This window comes from Cadophora gregata (genome assembly GCF_030347475.1).
Source record: "Cadophora gregata isolate MNR1 chromosome Unknown scaffold_6, whole genome shotgun sequence".
Taxonomy (NCBI): Eukaryota; Fungi; Ascomycota; class Leotiomycetes; order Helotiales; family Ploettnerulaceae; genus Cadophora; species Cadophora gregata.
In genome coordinates this window covers 898,422-912,847 of record NW_026695929.1, presented here as the reverse complement: position 1 = coordinate 912,847, position 14,426 = coordinate 898,422, and the positions used below count along the sequence as shown (strand labels likewise).

The 14,426-nt window shown below is 48.7% G+C and overlaps 10 protein-coding genes across 10 annotated transcripts; 4 read left to right on the top strand and 6 right to left on the bottom strand.

The window, feature by feature from the left end:
* Positions 1–487: 487 nt before the first annotated feature.
* Positions 488–1,785, top strand: ONS95_012139 (uncharacterized protein; the record flags this gene model as incomplete). The annotated part of the gene is made up of 3 exons (XM_058505750.1): positions 488–531; positions 582–1,159; positions 1,247–1,785. The coding sequence occupies 3 exons, from the start codon at positions 488–490 to the stop codon at positions 1,783–1,785; spliced, it is 1,161 nt and encodes a 386-aa protein (XP_058358273.1).
* Positions 1,786–1,930: 145 nt separating this feature from the next.
* Positions 1,931–2,253, bottom strand: ONS95_012138 (uncharacterized protein; the record flags this gene model as incomplete). The annotated part of the gene is made up of 2 exons (XM_058505749.1): positions 1,931–1,981; positions 2,032–2,253. The coding sequence occupies 2 exons, from the start codon at positions 2,251–2,253 to the stop codon at positions 1,931–1,933; spliced, it is 273 nt and encodes a 90-aa protein (XP_058358272.1).
* A 322-nt stretch (positions 2,254–2,575) lies between these two features.
* On the bottom strand, positions 2,576–2,896 carry ONS95_012137 (uncharacterized protein; the record flags this gene model as incomplete). Its single annotated transcript, XM_058505748.1, has 1 exon — positions 2,576–2,896. The coding sequence occupies one exon, from the start codon at positions 2,894–2,896 to the stop codon at positions 2,576–2,578; it is 321 nt and encodes a 106-aa protein (XP_058358271.1).
* Positions 2,897–3,802: 906 nt separating this feature from the next.
* On the top strand, positions 3,803–9,676 carry ONS95_012136 (uncharacterized protein). Its single transcript, XM_058505747.1, has 4 exons — positions 3,803–4,086; positions 4,165–4,502; positions 4,628–5,087; positions 5,185–9,676. The coding sequence occupies exons 1-4, from the start codon at positions 3,886–3,888 to the stop codon at positions 5,905–5,907; spliced, it is 1,722 nt and encodes a 573-aa protein (XP_058358268.1). The 5' UTR covers positions 3,803–3,885; the 3' UTR covers positions 5,908–9,676.
* On the bottom strand, positions 6,412–6,864 carry ONS95_012135 (uncharacterized protein; the record flags this gene model as incomplete). The annotated part of the gene is made up of 1 exon (XM_058505746.1): positions 6,412–6,864. The coding sequence occupies one exon, from the start codon at positions 6,862–6,864 to the stop codon at positions 6,412–6,414; it is 453 nt and encodes a 150-aa protein (XP_058358270.1).
* Positions 7,074–7,343, bottom strand: ONS95_012134 (uncharacterized protein; the record flags this gene model as incomplete). Its single annotated transcript, XM_058505745.1, has 1 exon — positions 7,074–7,343. The coding sequence occupies one exon, from the start codon at positions 7,341–7,343 to the stop codon at positions 7,074–7,076; it is 270 nt and encodes an 89-aa protein (XP_058358269.1).
* ONS95_012133 (uncharacterized protein) lies at positions 7,979–9,835 on the bottom strand (the record flags this gene model as incomplete). The annotated part of the gene is made up of 1 exon (XM_058505744.1): positions 7,979–9,835. One exon carries the CDS (start codon positions 9,833–9,835, stop codon positions 7,979–7,981), a length of 1,857 nt encoding a protein of 618 aa, XP_058358267.1.
* Positions 9,836–9,914: 79 nt separating this feature from the next.
* Positions 9,915–11,477, top strand: ONS95_012132 (uncharacterized protein; the record flags this gene model as incomplete). The annotated part of the gene is made up of 1 exon (XM_058505743.1): positions 9,915–11,477. The coding sequence occupies one exon, from the start codon at positions 9,915–9,917 to the stop codon at positions 11,475–11,477; it is 1,563 nt and encodes a 520-aa protein (XP_058358266.1).
* Positions 11,478–11,725: 248 nt separating this feature from the next.
* Positions 11,726–12,580, top strand: ONS95_012131 (uncharacterized protein; the record flags this gene model as incomplete). Its single annotated transcript, XM_058505742.1, has 3 exons — positions 11,726–11,745; positions 11,795–11,921; positions 11,975–12,580. The coding sequence occupies 3 exons, from the start codon at positions 11,726–11,728 to the stop codon at positions 12,578–12,580; spliced, it is 753 nt and encodes a 250-aa protein (XP_058358265.1).
* A 228-nt stretch (positions 12,581–12,808) lies between these two features.
* ONS95_012130 (uncharacterized protein) lies at positions 12,809–14,034 on the bottom strand. Its single transcript, XM_058505741.1, has 2 exons — positions 13,834–14,034; positions 12,809–13,776 (listed from the first exon to the last, which is right to left on the bottom strand). The coding sequence occupies exons 1-2, from the start codon at positions 13,936–13,938 to the stop codon at positions 13,387–13,389; spliced, it is 495 nt and encodes a 164-aa protein (XP_058358264.1). The 5' UTR covers positions 13,939–14,034; the 3' UTR covers positions 12,809–13,386.
* Positions 14,035–14,426: the final 392 nt, after the last annotated feature.

Genomic DNA, 14,426 nt, shown 5'->3' with positions numbered 1-14,426 from the left:
CCTGTTTGCTCCAATCAGTGGTCATCAAGTGTTGGTCAATGTTGGTGCGATCTCAAGCACCGCCCACCTCATCCTGCAGCTCTGGCCCCTAAGCCTTGCCATCTCGAAGGTGGAGGACAATCACATCTCGTCTAAGATCTGCGATGAGATCGCAAATCCTGGTAATTTTCGCCCGCCTTGCAAATCCTTAGCTCACTTGCCCTTTGCATCTCAAATCCTTGTTGGAATATCGATGTGGTCTATTTTTGGCTCTATCGAAACCGTCATTTGATCTTTGTGTACAAAGTTGTGCTCCACTCCTTCACTCAGTCACTCTCTTTGTTGTCAAGTTCTCCCAGTTCGTTGTGCGAGCACGTCCCAATTTCTCCACTTCTTCTGGAAACCTTTTCGAAGCTTCATGCAATAGTCTAAACGGTCACTTGCAACTAAGACCCTGTTCGAGTGAACACATTGTTGAATACATTTTCCCCCTCAGCGTGGTCTCACTATGTCCCAAGATGAAAAAGGAATCTGTCCTGTGGGTGGAGATTGGTTAGTTTTGCGGCTCACCTTTCAATTCTGTCACTGATGCATCTTCCTAGGTATACATGCACAGCTCAATCACCAACCTTCTTTGGTTGTTGTATCAGTAATCCATGCCGTGGTGACAATAGAGGATGTCCCACTTCCAACTTGCGAGCTGCTGGAATAGGAAGTGGTACCAATCCGGATACCACAGAGAATGGAACCTATTTTCCTAACACGCAATGTGCGAAAGGGCTGTGGTGGACCTGCGATGTCCCTCAACGACCTACATTCCAAGGATGTTGTGAAGTCAATCCGTGTAATGGAGTCGGTTGCCCAGCAGGTTCTCTCCAGCCAGCAGCTTTCAAAACAATTCCTTCGGAGCTTTCACCTACTGCCACAAGTGCTTCCAGCTCATCAATTCTTTCTGCAACTCAGACATCCAATTCGACTCCATTGCCAAAGAACACCAGCTCTGGTGCTAATATTGGAGCAATCGCTGGAGGGGTTGGTGGAGGTCTTGCGATACTCCTCATAGGTTTGACGATCTTGTGGTTTTGTCGAAGACGGAGGCACAAGCAGTCTGTTGCAGGAGCTTACTTGGCGGGTGCTTCCGAACATTCTCCAATCAACGAATCTAAGTCACAAAAGCCTAGTATGTCACTGCCACCTGATCAAAGCATATTATGCTACATTTAGAGAACATCAATGTGTATCTTTATACTAAGTCGCTCAATTACAGATCGCTACTCTCTTCTAGGCATGCCGATCTCGAAGAAATACATTCCAGTTTCCCTGAGCTCGCCACCATTGAGCCCTGGCCCTCCGCCTTATCAGAGCCCCCAACAATCACCAAATCCCAATGTTCACGAGATCGACTCGACCCACCTCCATGAAGTTGCAGATGACGTTCCACCTACTGCCGCAGTTCAAGCACTCCGTAGGGGCCCAATGGCACATGAACTGGATACCCCGACCGCAAAACCCATTATGCAGAGCGTCAACGAAGTAGTTGGAGTGCCAAATCCCGCTCAAGAGAGCAGATGGGCAACAAGGCCGACTGGAATGGCGATTGTTGAGATTGGAGATGGAACTCCTCAAGGTAGAGCTGCCTCGCCTGTTAGTGCAATGCAAAGTCCCAACCTGAATCAACGTGAGAGCACAGTCAGCCATGACAGTCCTCGAAGTACCTTTGTCATTGGGATGGCGCGTCCGAACGAAAATGAGATTCACCAAGAAGGCCAGCAGGGTTTTGTGGGCTGGCAGAATCTGAAGCCATGATATGTTGGATTTCCTATTTTTTTTTCATTTAACAATCGTACTACAGAAGCCTTAACACATATGGCTAATTCACAAATGTCTGCCTTCTAATATATTCCCAATTGCCAAGATGGCCTGACTTGTTTCGTTGTTCATTGACACCGCTTCATCGCTGGATCTTCGTCACCCAGGGAACAAGAGCAGTCACGGATTGATCCTAAACTCATCAGCGTGCATCGCTAAAGGTCACAAGATTGAAAAGCTTACCATCAGCCAGTCAGGAAGTAGCGACGCCGCCCAGCCCATTGCAGAAGCTCCACCACCAAACCAAGCTTTTCCAGTAGCCCCCTTCTCTACCCCGTCGACAACCTTGTTGGCACACGCCTCAGCACTAATAGCATATTTCCCCAACCTCTCATCACCAAGATCCTGAACATTCTTCGCAATTGCCGCATAGTACGAATTATCCGGTATCACTATCCCTGGCATATTCTTGAACACATTACTGCAAACGGAGCCAGTAATAACAGTCAGCATCCGCACGCCGAGGAGAGCGAGTTCGAGGCGCCAGATCTCGCTCCCGTTGATAAGAGAGGCTTTAGAGGCGCTGTATATACCTATTCTCCAATGTCAAACATCAATTCTCACTTCAAAATACACCTTATTCAAGGGACGAGAATGAGAAGAAGGCTCATACTCTGAAAATACAACGGCAACACCCCTGCCACACTCGCAACGTTGACTACATACCCTTTGGCATCAACCAAGAGTGGCGAGAACGCTTGAATCATCGCCAATGGTGCCCAAAAGTTCAGATCTTGCTCTCTTCAATCGATGCATCAAGGCCTGGCATGACGTCGAATCTCCCGCTGTTGTTGACGAGTACATCGAGTCTACCACCTGTTTTCTTGGTTACAGCGTCAACGACTGAAGCAATTGAGGATTGGGAGAGAACATCGAGGGTCACAAGAGTGATTTTGTTGAGTGTCGAAAAGTGTGAAGGCGCTTTGGAAGTGTCGCGGAGTGTGGCGAAGACGTGGTAGTCGTGCTGGAGGAAGACGCCCACGAGAGCGGCGCCAAGGCCGTTGGCTGAACAGCCTGCGATGAGGACGTGTTTTTGATGAGAAGGCATTGTACCTGCCAGTTCCAAAGATTTAGACAGTAATGTATTTGTATGGATGCTTGAACGTTGTGAAGCACCGTACGCCAAGAGTCCTTTGGACGAGGCGAATTTCTTCGTATGGTGACTCGCGACTGCTCCGACAAGAAATAAATGAGAAGGATTATTAGAAATCCAATTCCTTATCAATTTCCTGGCTGAATAGCTGTGTTTATATATGCTTTTTGCTGTGTTCTTTCACGATATCTATCTGCATCCTGCCAATTCGCTTAGCAACAGCTGGGTTCTTTTGATTGGCTCTCCTGGATACGAGCATCAAAATACCTTGGAAGGAGTGAAATTAGCAAGCCATAACTAAGAGTTCTGGCGCATGCATACATCATATTCTGGCTTGTCGCCTGAGAGCTGGTGACACAAGACGCTTGGCCGAGATTCACTAGCAAAGGGGGCAAAAGAAGATATAGTCTGCGGCGCATGATCGCCTTCGTTGTTTTCGGCCCACGGTTCAGGAGGAGAATCTTGGGATTACGAGATAGCGAGTCGGAGTCGAAACACAAACACCAGGACTATTCTGCGTCTCATCTCATGGTACTAGTAATCTGAATAAGTAACACGGTTTTGCTGAAACGAATTTCAGAGTCGAAACTCGAATTCGCAACCATCACGGCCTTGAAAAAGCTACACCGTTGAGCGACGTTGGGACAATGCCGAACTCCGCAGCATCTTATTTACTCCGTTAAAATGTGTTCCAGGCTGGCCATGGGCTATCTTAGTCCCGTGTTGAATTGAGATGCTTATCAGCTTACATTTTGACTAGCCAACGCCAGGCAACCCCGCATGAGTCAGGAATGAAAGTGGGGTGAAGATGTCCGAAGGCGTGTTAGACTAGATTGAAATTTGATACTTCACTATCTTATCCCCAACTTCATTTCTTGTCTCTCATGTCATTTCCTTGATTTAAATCTCGCATAAGTATATAATTTTCTCGGAGTTCTGGAATAATGTCGGACTCTAAGACAACCGAACCAGTTGTTTCAATCCCCCCAATTGCAGTGGCACCATCTTCCATTTCGCCTAGCAAGCATGTTTCCCCAGACATTGAGCTTGTACCAGTCAATGCAGTCCTACCAATCCCATCAGAAGACGAGATTGATTCGTCAAGAAGCAAATTCCGCATAACAGCTATCATGACAGCTCTCTACGTCCGTCCCCAACCCACGCGATCCCTTTTCCCCTCATATCCCACACTCATACGTTACTCTCGCTCACACCCAATCTAGCTTTCTATGTTCATAACCGCTCTCGACCAAACCATAGTCGCAACAGCTGTTCCAACTATAACGCACGACCTGTCCAGCTCCTCAGGCTACGTCTGGATCGGTGGGGCATATCTGCTCTCCAGTGCTGCAGCCGGTCCCATATGGGCGAAAATCTCTGATATCTTTGGCCGGAAACTGGTAATCTTGATTGCGGATGGTTTATTCTTTGTGGCTAGTATTGGGTGTGCAGAGGCGAAGAGTATGAAGGGGTTGATTGTTAGTAGGACGTTTCAGGGGTGCGCGGCAGGTGGAATGATTCCCATGGTGATTATTACGATTAGTGATTTATTTAGCGTGAGGTTTGTTACCGCTTCTCTTCTGTATCCTTCCAGAGACTTCCCTTTTCATGTCATTTGAAAAGTCGCATACTTTGGAGAGGGAAGTTCGCTTAGCTTGGTCGGGCGTTGTTGACATGACCAAACAGGAGCCGAAGTCTATATATCGGCTTGATGGAGCTCGTCTGGATCGTCGCCGGCGGTATCGGACCAATCCTCGGCGGTGCTTTCACGGAGAAACTCACGTGGCGATGGGCTTTCTGGATCAATCTGCCTCTCTCCGGTGCCGCATTTATCATTCTATTCTTCTATCTCGACGTGCACAACCCTCGTACTCCACTCCTGGAGGGCTTCAAAGCAATAGACTGGTTCGGTAGTCTCTCGATCATCGGACTGGTCCTGATGTTACTTCTTGGCTTGGAATTTGGTGGATCCACTGTACCGTGGGATTCGCCCAAGGTAATTTGTCTGATTGTGTTTGGTGCTTTGATGAGTGGGGTATTCGTATATTGCGAGAGAAAATTGGCAAAGTATCCGTTGATGCCAATGAGTTTGTTTACGAATAAGTCGAACGTGGCGTGTTTGTTGCTGACGTTGTGGCATGGCATGGTACGAAACCTCTCCATCTCATTTATTTTTCTTCGAAGCTGTTTCCTTTTGTAGCGTGCTACCTTTAGCTCGTCAAGTTAACTCACTCAAATCACAGGTCTACATCGCAGCAGAATATTACCTGCCCTTGTATTTCCAATCTGTACACCTCTCCTCTCCCCTCGCCTCCGGAATCCTCGTGATGCCCATCACCGTAACCGAAGCCATCGCTGGCGTCCTAGTCGGCCTCATTATCCACCGCACCGGTACCTACCTCCCCCTCATCTACGCCGGCGTTCTGTTAATGACTCTGGGCAATGGTTTGTACATCCTCTACGCCGTCCACACACCCCTGGCCCAGATCATTGGTTTCCAGATCATCGCAGGTATCGGCGCTGGTCTGCTTTTCCAAGCTCCTTTGATAGCTTTGCAGGCTTGTTCTAAACAAGAGGATGTTGCGACAGCCACCGCGACGTTTGGATTTGTGCGGAGTCTCGCTACAGCTATTTCAGTCGTCATCGGCGGTGTGATCTTCCAGAGTTCAATGGATATCAAAGTTCCCAGTCTGAGCAAAGCACCGACCAATCTCCCTCTGAACATCACGGATATGCTATCAAACGGAGGAGCAGGTGCTAATGTGTATCTTGTGAAGGGGCTGCAAAACGAAGTGCAGCAGTTGGCGGTCAGAGGAGCATATGCGTGGAGCATGCGGAATATGTGGATCTTCTATACGGGGATCTCAGGGTTGGCGGTACTAGCGAGTGGGTTTATTAAGGGTCATTATTTGAGGAGTGATCATGTGGAGACGAAGACTGGGATCAAAAAAGAGGAGGGTTTGTGATGTTTTTCATTTCTTGTTCAGGCTGCCATGAGTGCCCTCGGACAGCCAGAAAGCCTTGCTGTGAAGAGTTTGGTTTCTTTTACAGTATTTTGGACAATCTCTTCAACAGATTGTATCCGAAGAGAATAAGACAGAATAGGTTCTCCAATGAGCTTTTGACTTGAAGGTCGTAAGACAAGACTTTCAGTCCACAACTCCCTGCGGCCTCCATGCCAGTGGAGACTGAGTACCACCTACTATCAAGTGATCTGAACTCGTACCGATCCTCATCCTGGACCACAAGCTCAGGACCAACACGACCCTTGGACGCATCAACATAGTAGACCTTCATATCAGGGAATTTCTTGAACTTCTCCTTGTCAACTTTCTTCCCCCAATATGGACCATTTCCTCCCTTCCCCAACTGGCTGTATGCGTATAAACGAATAGAAACGAGTAACAGACACGTTATTCGTTGATATGGTACCGTTTGAGAGACATGGGCGGTTCAAGAGAGAGCCAAGGTCAGGCGAGGAGTTCTCTTGCCTCGTAACCACGGGCGGGCTCCTTGTCTGGGCTGTTCATATAGTGGCTGGGGAAGGTGTGTTTGGGAAAGTGGAGCAAGATGATTTGTCCGAGGCCAGTCAAGGCTTGCAGTATGACATCGTACGGCTCGGAGTCGACGCTAATGATTTCATTGTAGATTTTGTGCGGTATCATAACTCGCTTGATCGAGGCAAGTGGGATAGGGCTTCTGCGCTCGAGATCTGCGAGATACCCAATGCCATTGGTGAGGTAGAAGACATCATCGTCGTAACTAATGTGCTGGCTTGCCATGGATGGTCTTGCTTCTTTCTTGAAATTGACCACCTCCGGAGCTTCAACATTTTCGGCGATATTGTTGATTTTGGCTGCGAATTTGACGGAAGCAAAGCACACCTCATATAAAACTTCCTTGAACTCCTTGCAGGTGATCATCAGATCGAGAGCAGGATGGGGGCGATACGTGATGGTCGGTGGGCCGTGTGCGTTTCTTATTCCGGGACTGTCCAGTCTGTTCTCAACAGTAATAATCCGATGTGGAAAGAGAGGGACTGCTCTCTTCCTAAATAGATATCTTGGATTACCATTTATTTTTGCTTCATAGAATCAAAGAGAGACACTGCCCAAAAGGCATCCACTCAGCTCTAGGTTCTCGCAACTCTGGTATCTTTGAAAACCCACCAAATCATTCTCCTCAACTCCAACGGCAACTTAGGAAACAACTTAAACTCCTTCTTATATTTCACCTCACCCGTCTTAGAGACCTCTCTACCCTTTTCTCCTCTGATACCACAACGAAGGCGAATCAGTTTAGCCAGATCGCTGCCGGCCAGGGAGAGGCTTCGCTTGTTCAGCTCGATGTCGACATTACTGGCCTTCTCGAATAAGAGCGCTAGCAGGGTCGGAGGCGCCATTGTGAGTGTAGTCTGCTATTCAAGGGATGCATAGTAGGTGGTGATCGGAATGAGTGGGGGAGTGTGATGGCGGGTTGTACCTGGCGTATGATCAAACGTATCGTAGATCCGAGTGAACATAGAAGCCTGTTTATTGTTTTCTGCTTTTCGGTCCAGGGAAGTAACGCGAGATGGCTCGGAGGAAAGTCGGATATGAGGCTACCAACCAGCTATGCTCTTTCACGTAGTGGTGCTCGAGAAGATTATGCGGGTGAATTGCAGTCTAAAGAGGTGAGGGCTGGTGGTGAATAGAGTAGATATCTCTTTTCTAAAAAACGAACATTGACATCAAGTGAGATGGTACACTGGAACAAAAATTGCACGAACTCTATCAATACATATGCAGGTGGCGAGAGAGATGAAATTGAAAAGAAGTACAATGTCCTTTCCAAGTCAAACAAGGATTCGATATGTGCATTATAGACTTTTGCTTACTTGGTGATACACTGTTGCCTGTGTTGCCAACGTTGAGGTGAGGAGCTCAAATTTCCCTCCGCTAACAAACCTCTTCACCCCATCCCCAAAACAAGGGTTCATGTCCATGAGTTTAGAATCATATCACACTCCAAACTCCCCAGGTATCTTGTACAAATCGCTCAATTCCAAAACCATCCCGATTTTCCATTTTGATTTACTTTCTCAATCTCGTTCCCCCCCTTTTCTAACACTTTCGGGGAGGTCTCAACCTCGTCCGGCCTACTTTCTGTAGTAGCTGGATCTTCACAGTGATGCGTAGTAGTTGACGTCTCTCGCCCACTGTTGAATTTCTTCCAGACTGTAACACAAGTTTCAACTGTCCCATCTTCATGTACAGTCTGTTCAGTTGTTGTACTCGAGGACACGACTCGGTCTGGAGACTCGGCAGTCCTGACATCCTGTGTAGTCCTGTCGGACTGTTGGGCGTCAGAGGAGCTGTGCTGAGGTTCGGAGAGCTCTCGGAATGCTTTCGTGACCTCGAAGATTTCTCTCATGAGCGATGGAGGCCGGGGAAAACCACCATCTTGCTCTCTTCTCCTCCCTGAGGGGTCGTCGTTCTCTAGCGATGCTAGGAAAGCTTCGCCGGCCTGAAACACTTCCTTGATAGCTTGCGGTGATGAAGCCCATTTCAGGAAATGGTCATACATTTCCTGCTCAGTCCTTGGACTCTTCGTCGCTTCGAGGTCTTGATCGGCGGCTCTCGTATCTCGTGCTAGACCAGTAACAGAGGGCTTACCCGACGAAGTTTCATCATCAGTGTCAACCCACTCTTTGTCCTTCTGTGATCCATATAGCATTATCGACAGCTGGTGATCCAGTGCTTCATGGTCATCGTCGCTGATGCACTTTTTCTCCTGAAGATAACCAAGGGCTTTAAGCTTCGAGATCCAGTGCAAGTTACCCTCGGGCGAAACTGCTGGTGTTGCAGGTAATGTAGCCGCTATAAACTGCCACGCGGAAAGCTTTTTTGGTGGTTGGCTCGTCGCGATCAAATCTTCGAATGCAGCCCTCCAGCGAAAGTATGAGCGGTGAAAATCGTTCTCAAGCTTGAGGGGCGAGTATGGTGAAAAGAGTAGGTATGGCAGAAGCGAATATTCCGAGCGCAGGGAACTGGAGCTGTTGAGGTCATTGTATACCAAGCAGTGGGTCATGGTCATGCAATCCCTGTCAAAGAAGGAGGATCTTTGATGAGGTAGGACTTTTAAAGGGTAGTATTGGACTAGAAAGCCATTCTCTCCCCAGGCTGGAGTTTTGTTGAGGTCGTTCCAGTCAGCTTCATCAAAATCTGGGATTTGAAGATGAGTGAAAAGAGACTTCCTGACGGCCGAGTATAGCGGTAGATCCTTTGTTGGCATTTCGGATTTGTTTTCCTGTTCTCCCAACGGCTGGTATCCCTCGCCAAGTGCATCTGTCCTGTCCATGGTTCTGGTAAATGGGTGCTCTTCGTCCGCTGTTTGGCGCTGCAGTTTCCTAGCTTCTGACTCCTTCAATTCCTTCTGCCGAGCCTGCAGCTCATCTCGCCTCCGCAGACCGTCGTCTATGCCAGCCCAGCGCGGATCGTCGGAGGGCCTTTTCGAGAAGGCAGACGGGAGGCCAATAATGCCTTGAAGGAGTGAGCTGATTTGGGTATCCGCAAATTGTCTGAACTTGATGAATGGATTGTCGGGGTTTGATTGCTTGTCGTCTGGATTCGTATCTTTATCTCGGTCTGCCGACGACGCCATGCTCGACGCGGCTTTCTGCAAAGGAGTTTGTGGTGTGGTGTTGATGTTGATGTTGATGTTAATGTTTGCAGTGTGTGTTCTGGTGAGGTCCGGATGTGGTCCTGGTGGTCCACCAGAGCTTGTGAGGGGTCGGGTCGGGCAGTCGGGGTGGTCCATAAGCGCTGCCGCCAAGGTGGTACACCTTCCCCGTTTCGGTCTAGCCGACCGCGCCAAATCCGGGGAAGCCAGCCAGCCAACAGGGGATCGGCCCATGCGGGATGAAGTGGCAGCAGAGCACCGGGCCAGTGAGGAGGCATCCAGGCAAAATTGATCCGCAGCTCTCCTCTCGCGGATGCAGACCAGACACAGCAACAGAACTTTTCATCAGGGCATCGACACGACCACGCACCGCATTCTTCCCCACTGTCTACGGCCCACGCACAGCAATTGCTTGAATATTGCAGAAATATGTCGGTGCATCCGCTCTGAGCTCCACACAATGGCCGCCGATGCCAATACCATCCCGAACGCTTCGACGCCCCGAGCGTTGCCAGCGTTTATCTCAAATCACCCCTCAATGCACGGCCAGCAACACAAGCCAAAAACTCCTCAATCGGCCCCAGATTCCCACCGTCGACATTCTTTACCTCTCCACTTCCTCCCACCTAGCCTCTGGAGTGCAAATACATCCACTGCCAGTCTCGTCGTCGAGTCCGAACAAGCTGCCCGTGGCGAACATATCCTTGACGAAGCAACTGTTGCCTTTCGAATCTCCGCATTGAGACAGCTGAATGGTGCGACACACTCCCGTCATCGATATGCCAAGTCAACTGGTGCACGAAATAGTACTTTTAGTCAGCCGGTAATTGTGAGGACATACTCTGGAGCTGCCAGGCCTCCCTCAAAACAACGAGATATCGTCACTGCGAAGAAAGAGAATGGATGGTCAGCTATGGCAGCCGGAAAAGCAGAATTGAAGATGCCGCCTGTTGAGGCTTTCACTTTCAAAGGAATCATGGAGGAGATCAAACACGGCGTAGCAGAAGATTTGGAAAGAATTGCCGAGATATGTGCAAGAAGTAAGTACAGTCTCAGTAACCAGTACGAGGTACATATGCCACCCCATGGTCGCGGGGAAGCTATTCTACAGAATGTTGGCCTTGGTGTTGGCCCCTATGCTGCTGGAGGCCCTACACTTCAGGCCATCGGCTCAGACGACGAGCAGACTCGGCCAGTTGGAAGAGGCTCTCGTGGTGGCCGAAGAACGAAATCCGTGGCATATGGAACGCTGGAAACAATCATGTCTTCCTCAAGGTCTTCAGATGAGGACAAGTCAAAGAAGAAGCCCGCAGCCGTAATAGCAGAGGAAGTTCGTGGAAGAGCGGCCCGGAAAGAACTCCAAGCGGCATCCAAGAAAGCATCTGAGGAAGCAATCGAAGTTGGGCCAGCTGCTGAACGCCCTTCAAAACATGTTCGGTCGAAATCAGCTTCCTTTGCATCGATGATTATTGACAATGCTCAAGTATCCAAGCATGACGCAGGTGCCCAGGTTCTCTCGCCGACGTCTTTGATCAGTGAGCCTGCTCGTCCCCAGACCTCAACGGCCACAGATCTGGAAACAATCACTGTCTTTGAGGCAGGTCAATACACTTCTCCAGCTTTAAGTTCTTTTACAGCACCGAAGTTGATTCGAAATGAGTCTATTGCTTCTACGCTAAGACCAGAACCAGACGGACGACCATCGATCCTGGGAAGCCTTGGTTCCTGGCTACCATGGACTAAGAATAGTGGATCGTTCAGCGATATATCTCAAGGACGAAACAGAAGTACATCGCATGCCGAAGGGAGCTTGAGAGATTTGTTGAAGTCAAAAGACTTTGACAGAAAAGGGAAAGCAATTGATCGCAATGGCTGATACTAAAGCCTGAGACGTGTGTCCACAAACATCTCCTTCCAAGCGTCAGCTGGAAGTTTCTATGCCTTTGATTGCTTTTGGATCGGGCTTTACTACAGAACTTTGGCATGGTCTGGAAGAGGCAATGTTTTGCCAACCGTGGCTTTCGCCTCGCTCCATGGTGGTGAGAACAAAGTCTATATGAATACCAGGACCCCGGTGCGACAATTCTGTTATCACAGCATCAGCAGGTCAATAGAATTATTACGATGGCTTCAATCACAGCAGAGTATGTCTACCAATAGTTTCATTTTCGTCGAATACTGACCACCTGACAGGATGTTCTCCACCGGGAAGTACTCAGATCTTCTGATCAAGTGCCAAGGCAGGGCCTTCAAAGTTCATCGTACTGTTGTCTGTCTTCAATCTAAGCCTCTGGCTGCTGCGATTGATGGCAAGTTCATGGTGAAGTTCTCGTTCTACCAAAGGGTATTTAATATGCTGACTGGCCTCCACAGGAAGCATTCTCAGGTGAAATTGACCTCGATGGCAACGAACCCGACATCGTCTATTGCATGCTCAAGTTCATGTACGAATCAAATCACTCTGATGGCCGCGATAGCGACACCACATCCTCAACCCAATCGCCTGCCAAGAAAGCAGAGGCAACTGGATCATCGCTCACATTTGCCGCCGATACATCCACAACCAAGTGCCTGCTGCTCACCAATACCAAAGTCTACATCATCGGCGACCAACTTCAGATTCCGGACCTGAAGACTCTGGCAAAGAAGAAGTACGAGGAAGTAATGTTAGCTGCGTGGGACAGTGTGTCGTTCGCTGCCAACCTCAAGTTACTCTACGAGGAGAGTATGGAGAACGACAGGTCGTTGAAAGATGTGGCTATCCATACTGCGGGGGATCATGCGAAGGAATTGTGCGACCGAGGAGAATTCGCTACTCTTTGCAGGGAAAATGGTGAGATCGCTTTTGATATTCTCAAGGCTTCCTTGACAGCGGACCCTCTAGTGAAGACGTGTCCCTTCCGCCACCAAAGCAACTATGTGCAGCACCACTGTCGTGGGCTTACTTACTGCCAGTCTTGTGGAAACTACTTCAATTAGGATCAGGCTGGGAATGAGCGATAGATAGCTTGACACGGTTGTCTGAATGAATACTTAATGTTCTCGTCACCGAGTTAAAAGATCATGTGTGGCTAGGACAAACAATTCGACATTTAATCTCGCTCCTTGGGTTATCATGGATTCAGTGCTCGAAAGTACTCTCACTACTAATGTCCCGCTCGCTCCCAACCTAATAACTCCCCAAAGTCATATTCTCTGCCTGCCTCTAGCAGACCTAATGATGACAGAGATCCATTCCAAATTCTCCCAGAATACTCCCGAGTTTCATTCCAGACAGGTACACAAGTAATTAAGAAACCCGCCCACTCCTTCTCAGCACATCACTGACCCTTACTCAAAGTCCTTACAAGTAGCCTCGCACAAATACCTCTTACTCATAGAGCTACCTAGCTGAATGAAATCGGTTCGACAGCCACACCACCAGTGCCTTTCTCGTCACAGACCAGATATCTTAGGTACCTTCACTAGACCACTGGCACACGTGCTGTGCCTCATTCACGCTATCGTTTCAACATCTGGCTAAGCGAGTGGCCATGAAAACCGCTAAAGCTGTAGCAATATTACTTTGGTAACCACTGATAAATTGGTCTTCTCAAACGAGTATTGGAATTGGAATCTTCAAATTATCACGAAGTATTCTATTTCTCATCTTATCCTATGCTATGACTTCAAATCGCCAGCAACAATAATTCATAGTCCCGAAGGGGCAAAGGAGATGCACGTAACGTTCTGCAGTCATCGACTTGAACTTCCCATTGTAGGATTCCCAGTCAGATCGCCAACGCTTAAATTAAGACCGCAAACGCCCCGGCAACAATAGCCAACGGTCCCAACACACCCGTCAGCCTCTCCGTCCTCGAAGCCATCGACACCAGCCCCGGACACGTAGCTCCAGCACACTCAGTACCAGCAGTTGGTGCTACAGTCTCCGCCGGAACGCCATCTGCAGTTTTTGTTACGATGATCTTGGTCGTGACGTCTGGAATGTTGGTTTTGGGTGCTGGTGGGGTGGATGAGAGGGTGGTGTTGAGGAGTGGGTATGTGGCTGAGGTTGGGTAGGACGGTGTTGGGAGGGAGCAAGGTGGGAAGGTGCAGGATAGGCAGTGTGTGAAGGTTGTGTTTGTGGGTGGTGATGATGAGAGGGATGTGGGGAGTGTGCTTGTGGAGTTTGTAGTCTGCGAGAGGTTAGTATTGAGCTAGGTGATTCATGGGCGGAACTGGGTCAGGCGTACTTGGGTTATGGAGGGGAATGGCCCTGCGGTACTGCTTTGTGCAGATGCAGTGTTTAGCAAAGCAAAGGCCAGTGTTGCGATACTTAGGATAGATTTAAATGACATGTTGTGTTTAAATGACCAGTTGTGTTTAGTGTTTTGAGGTAGGAAGCGTATGGATACCAAGCAGTTTATCGTGTTTGAGGTGATTTGCCATTGTCAATATTCTCAAGGGCAATTTACCATCTTTATCTCGCATGTAAAAAGGAGGCTGAAGCCAAAGATGCATCTAAGATCTTCACCGATACCACTCATCAAAGATGGTTGGCCAGCATGCCAAGGCCGGCAAGTTCAACCATCGCTGAAAATGTGCGATGAGACAAGGTCTCAGATGCACATTTCGAGGAATGCCATCCTTGACTGAGGCTTGCCTGGCGCCAACATTCTTTAGCTGATACGAGTATGACAAGCTATTTCGATCTTCTTTGGACATGCTTGAGGCATGCTTGAGACATGTTGTTTCATGGTCTTTATCGGCCCAACTTGTGGCTGGTAACCGGCGCTGATGGCGTTCGCTCAACAATGCGATAGAGCCATAGGGAGGCCAGAACATG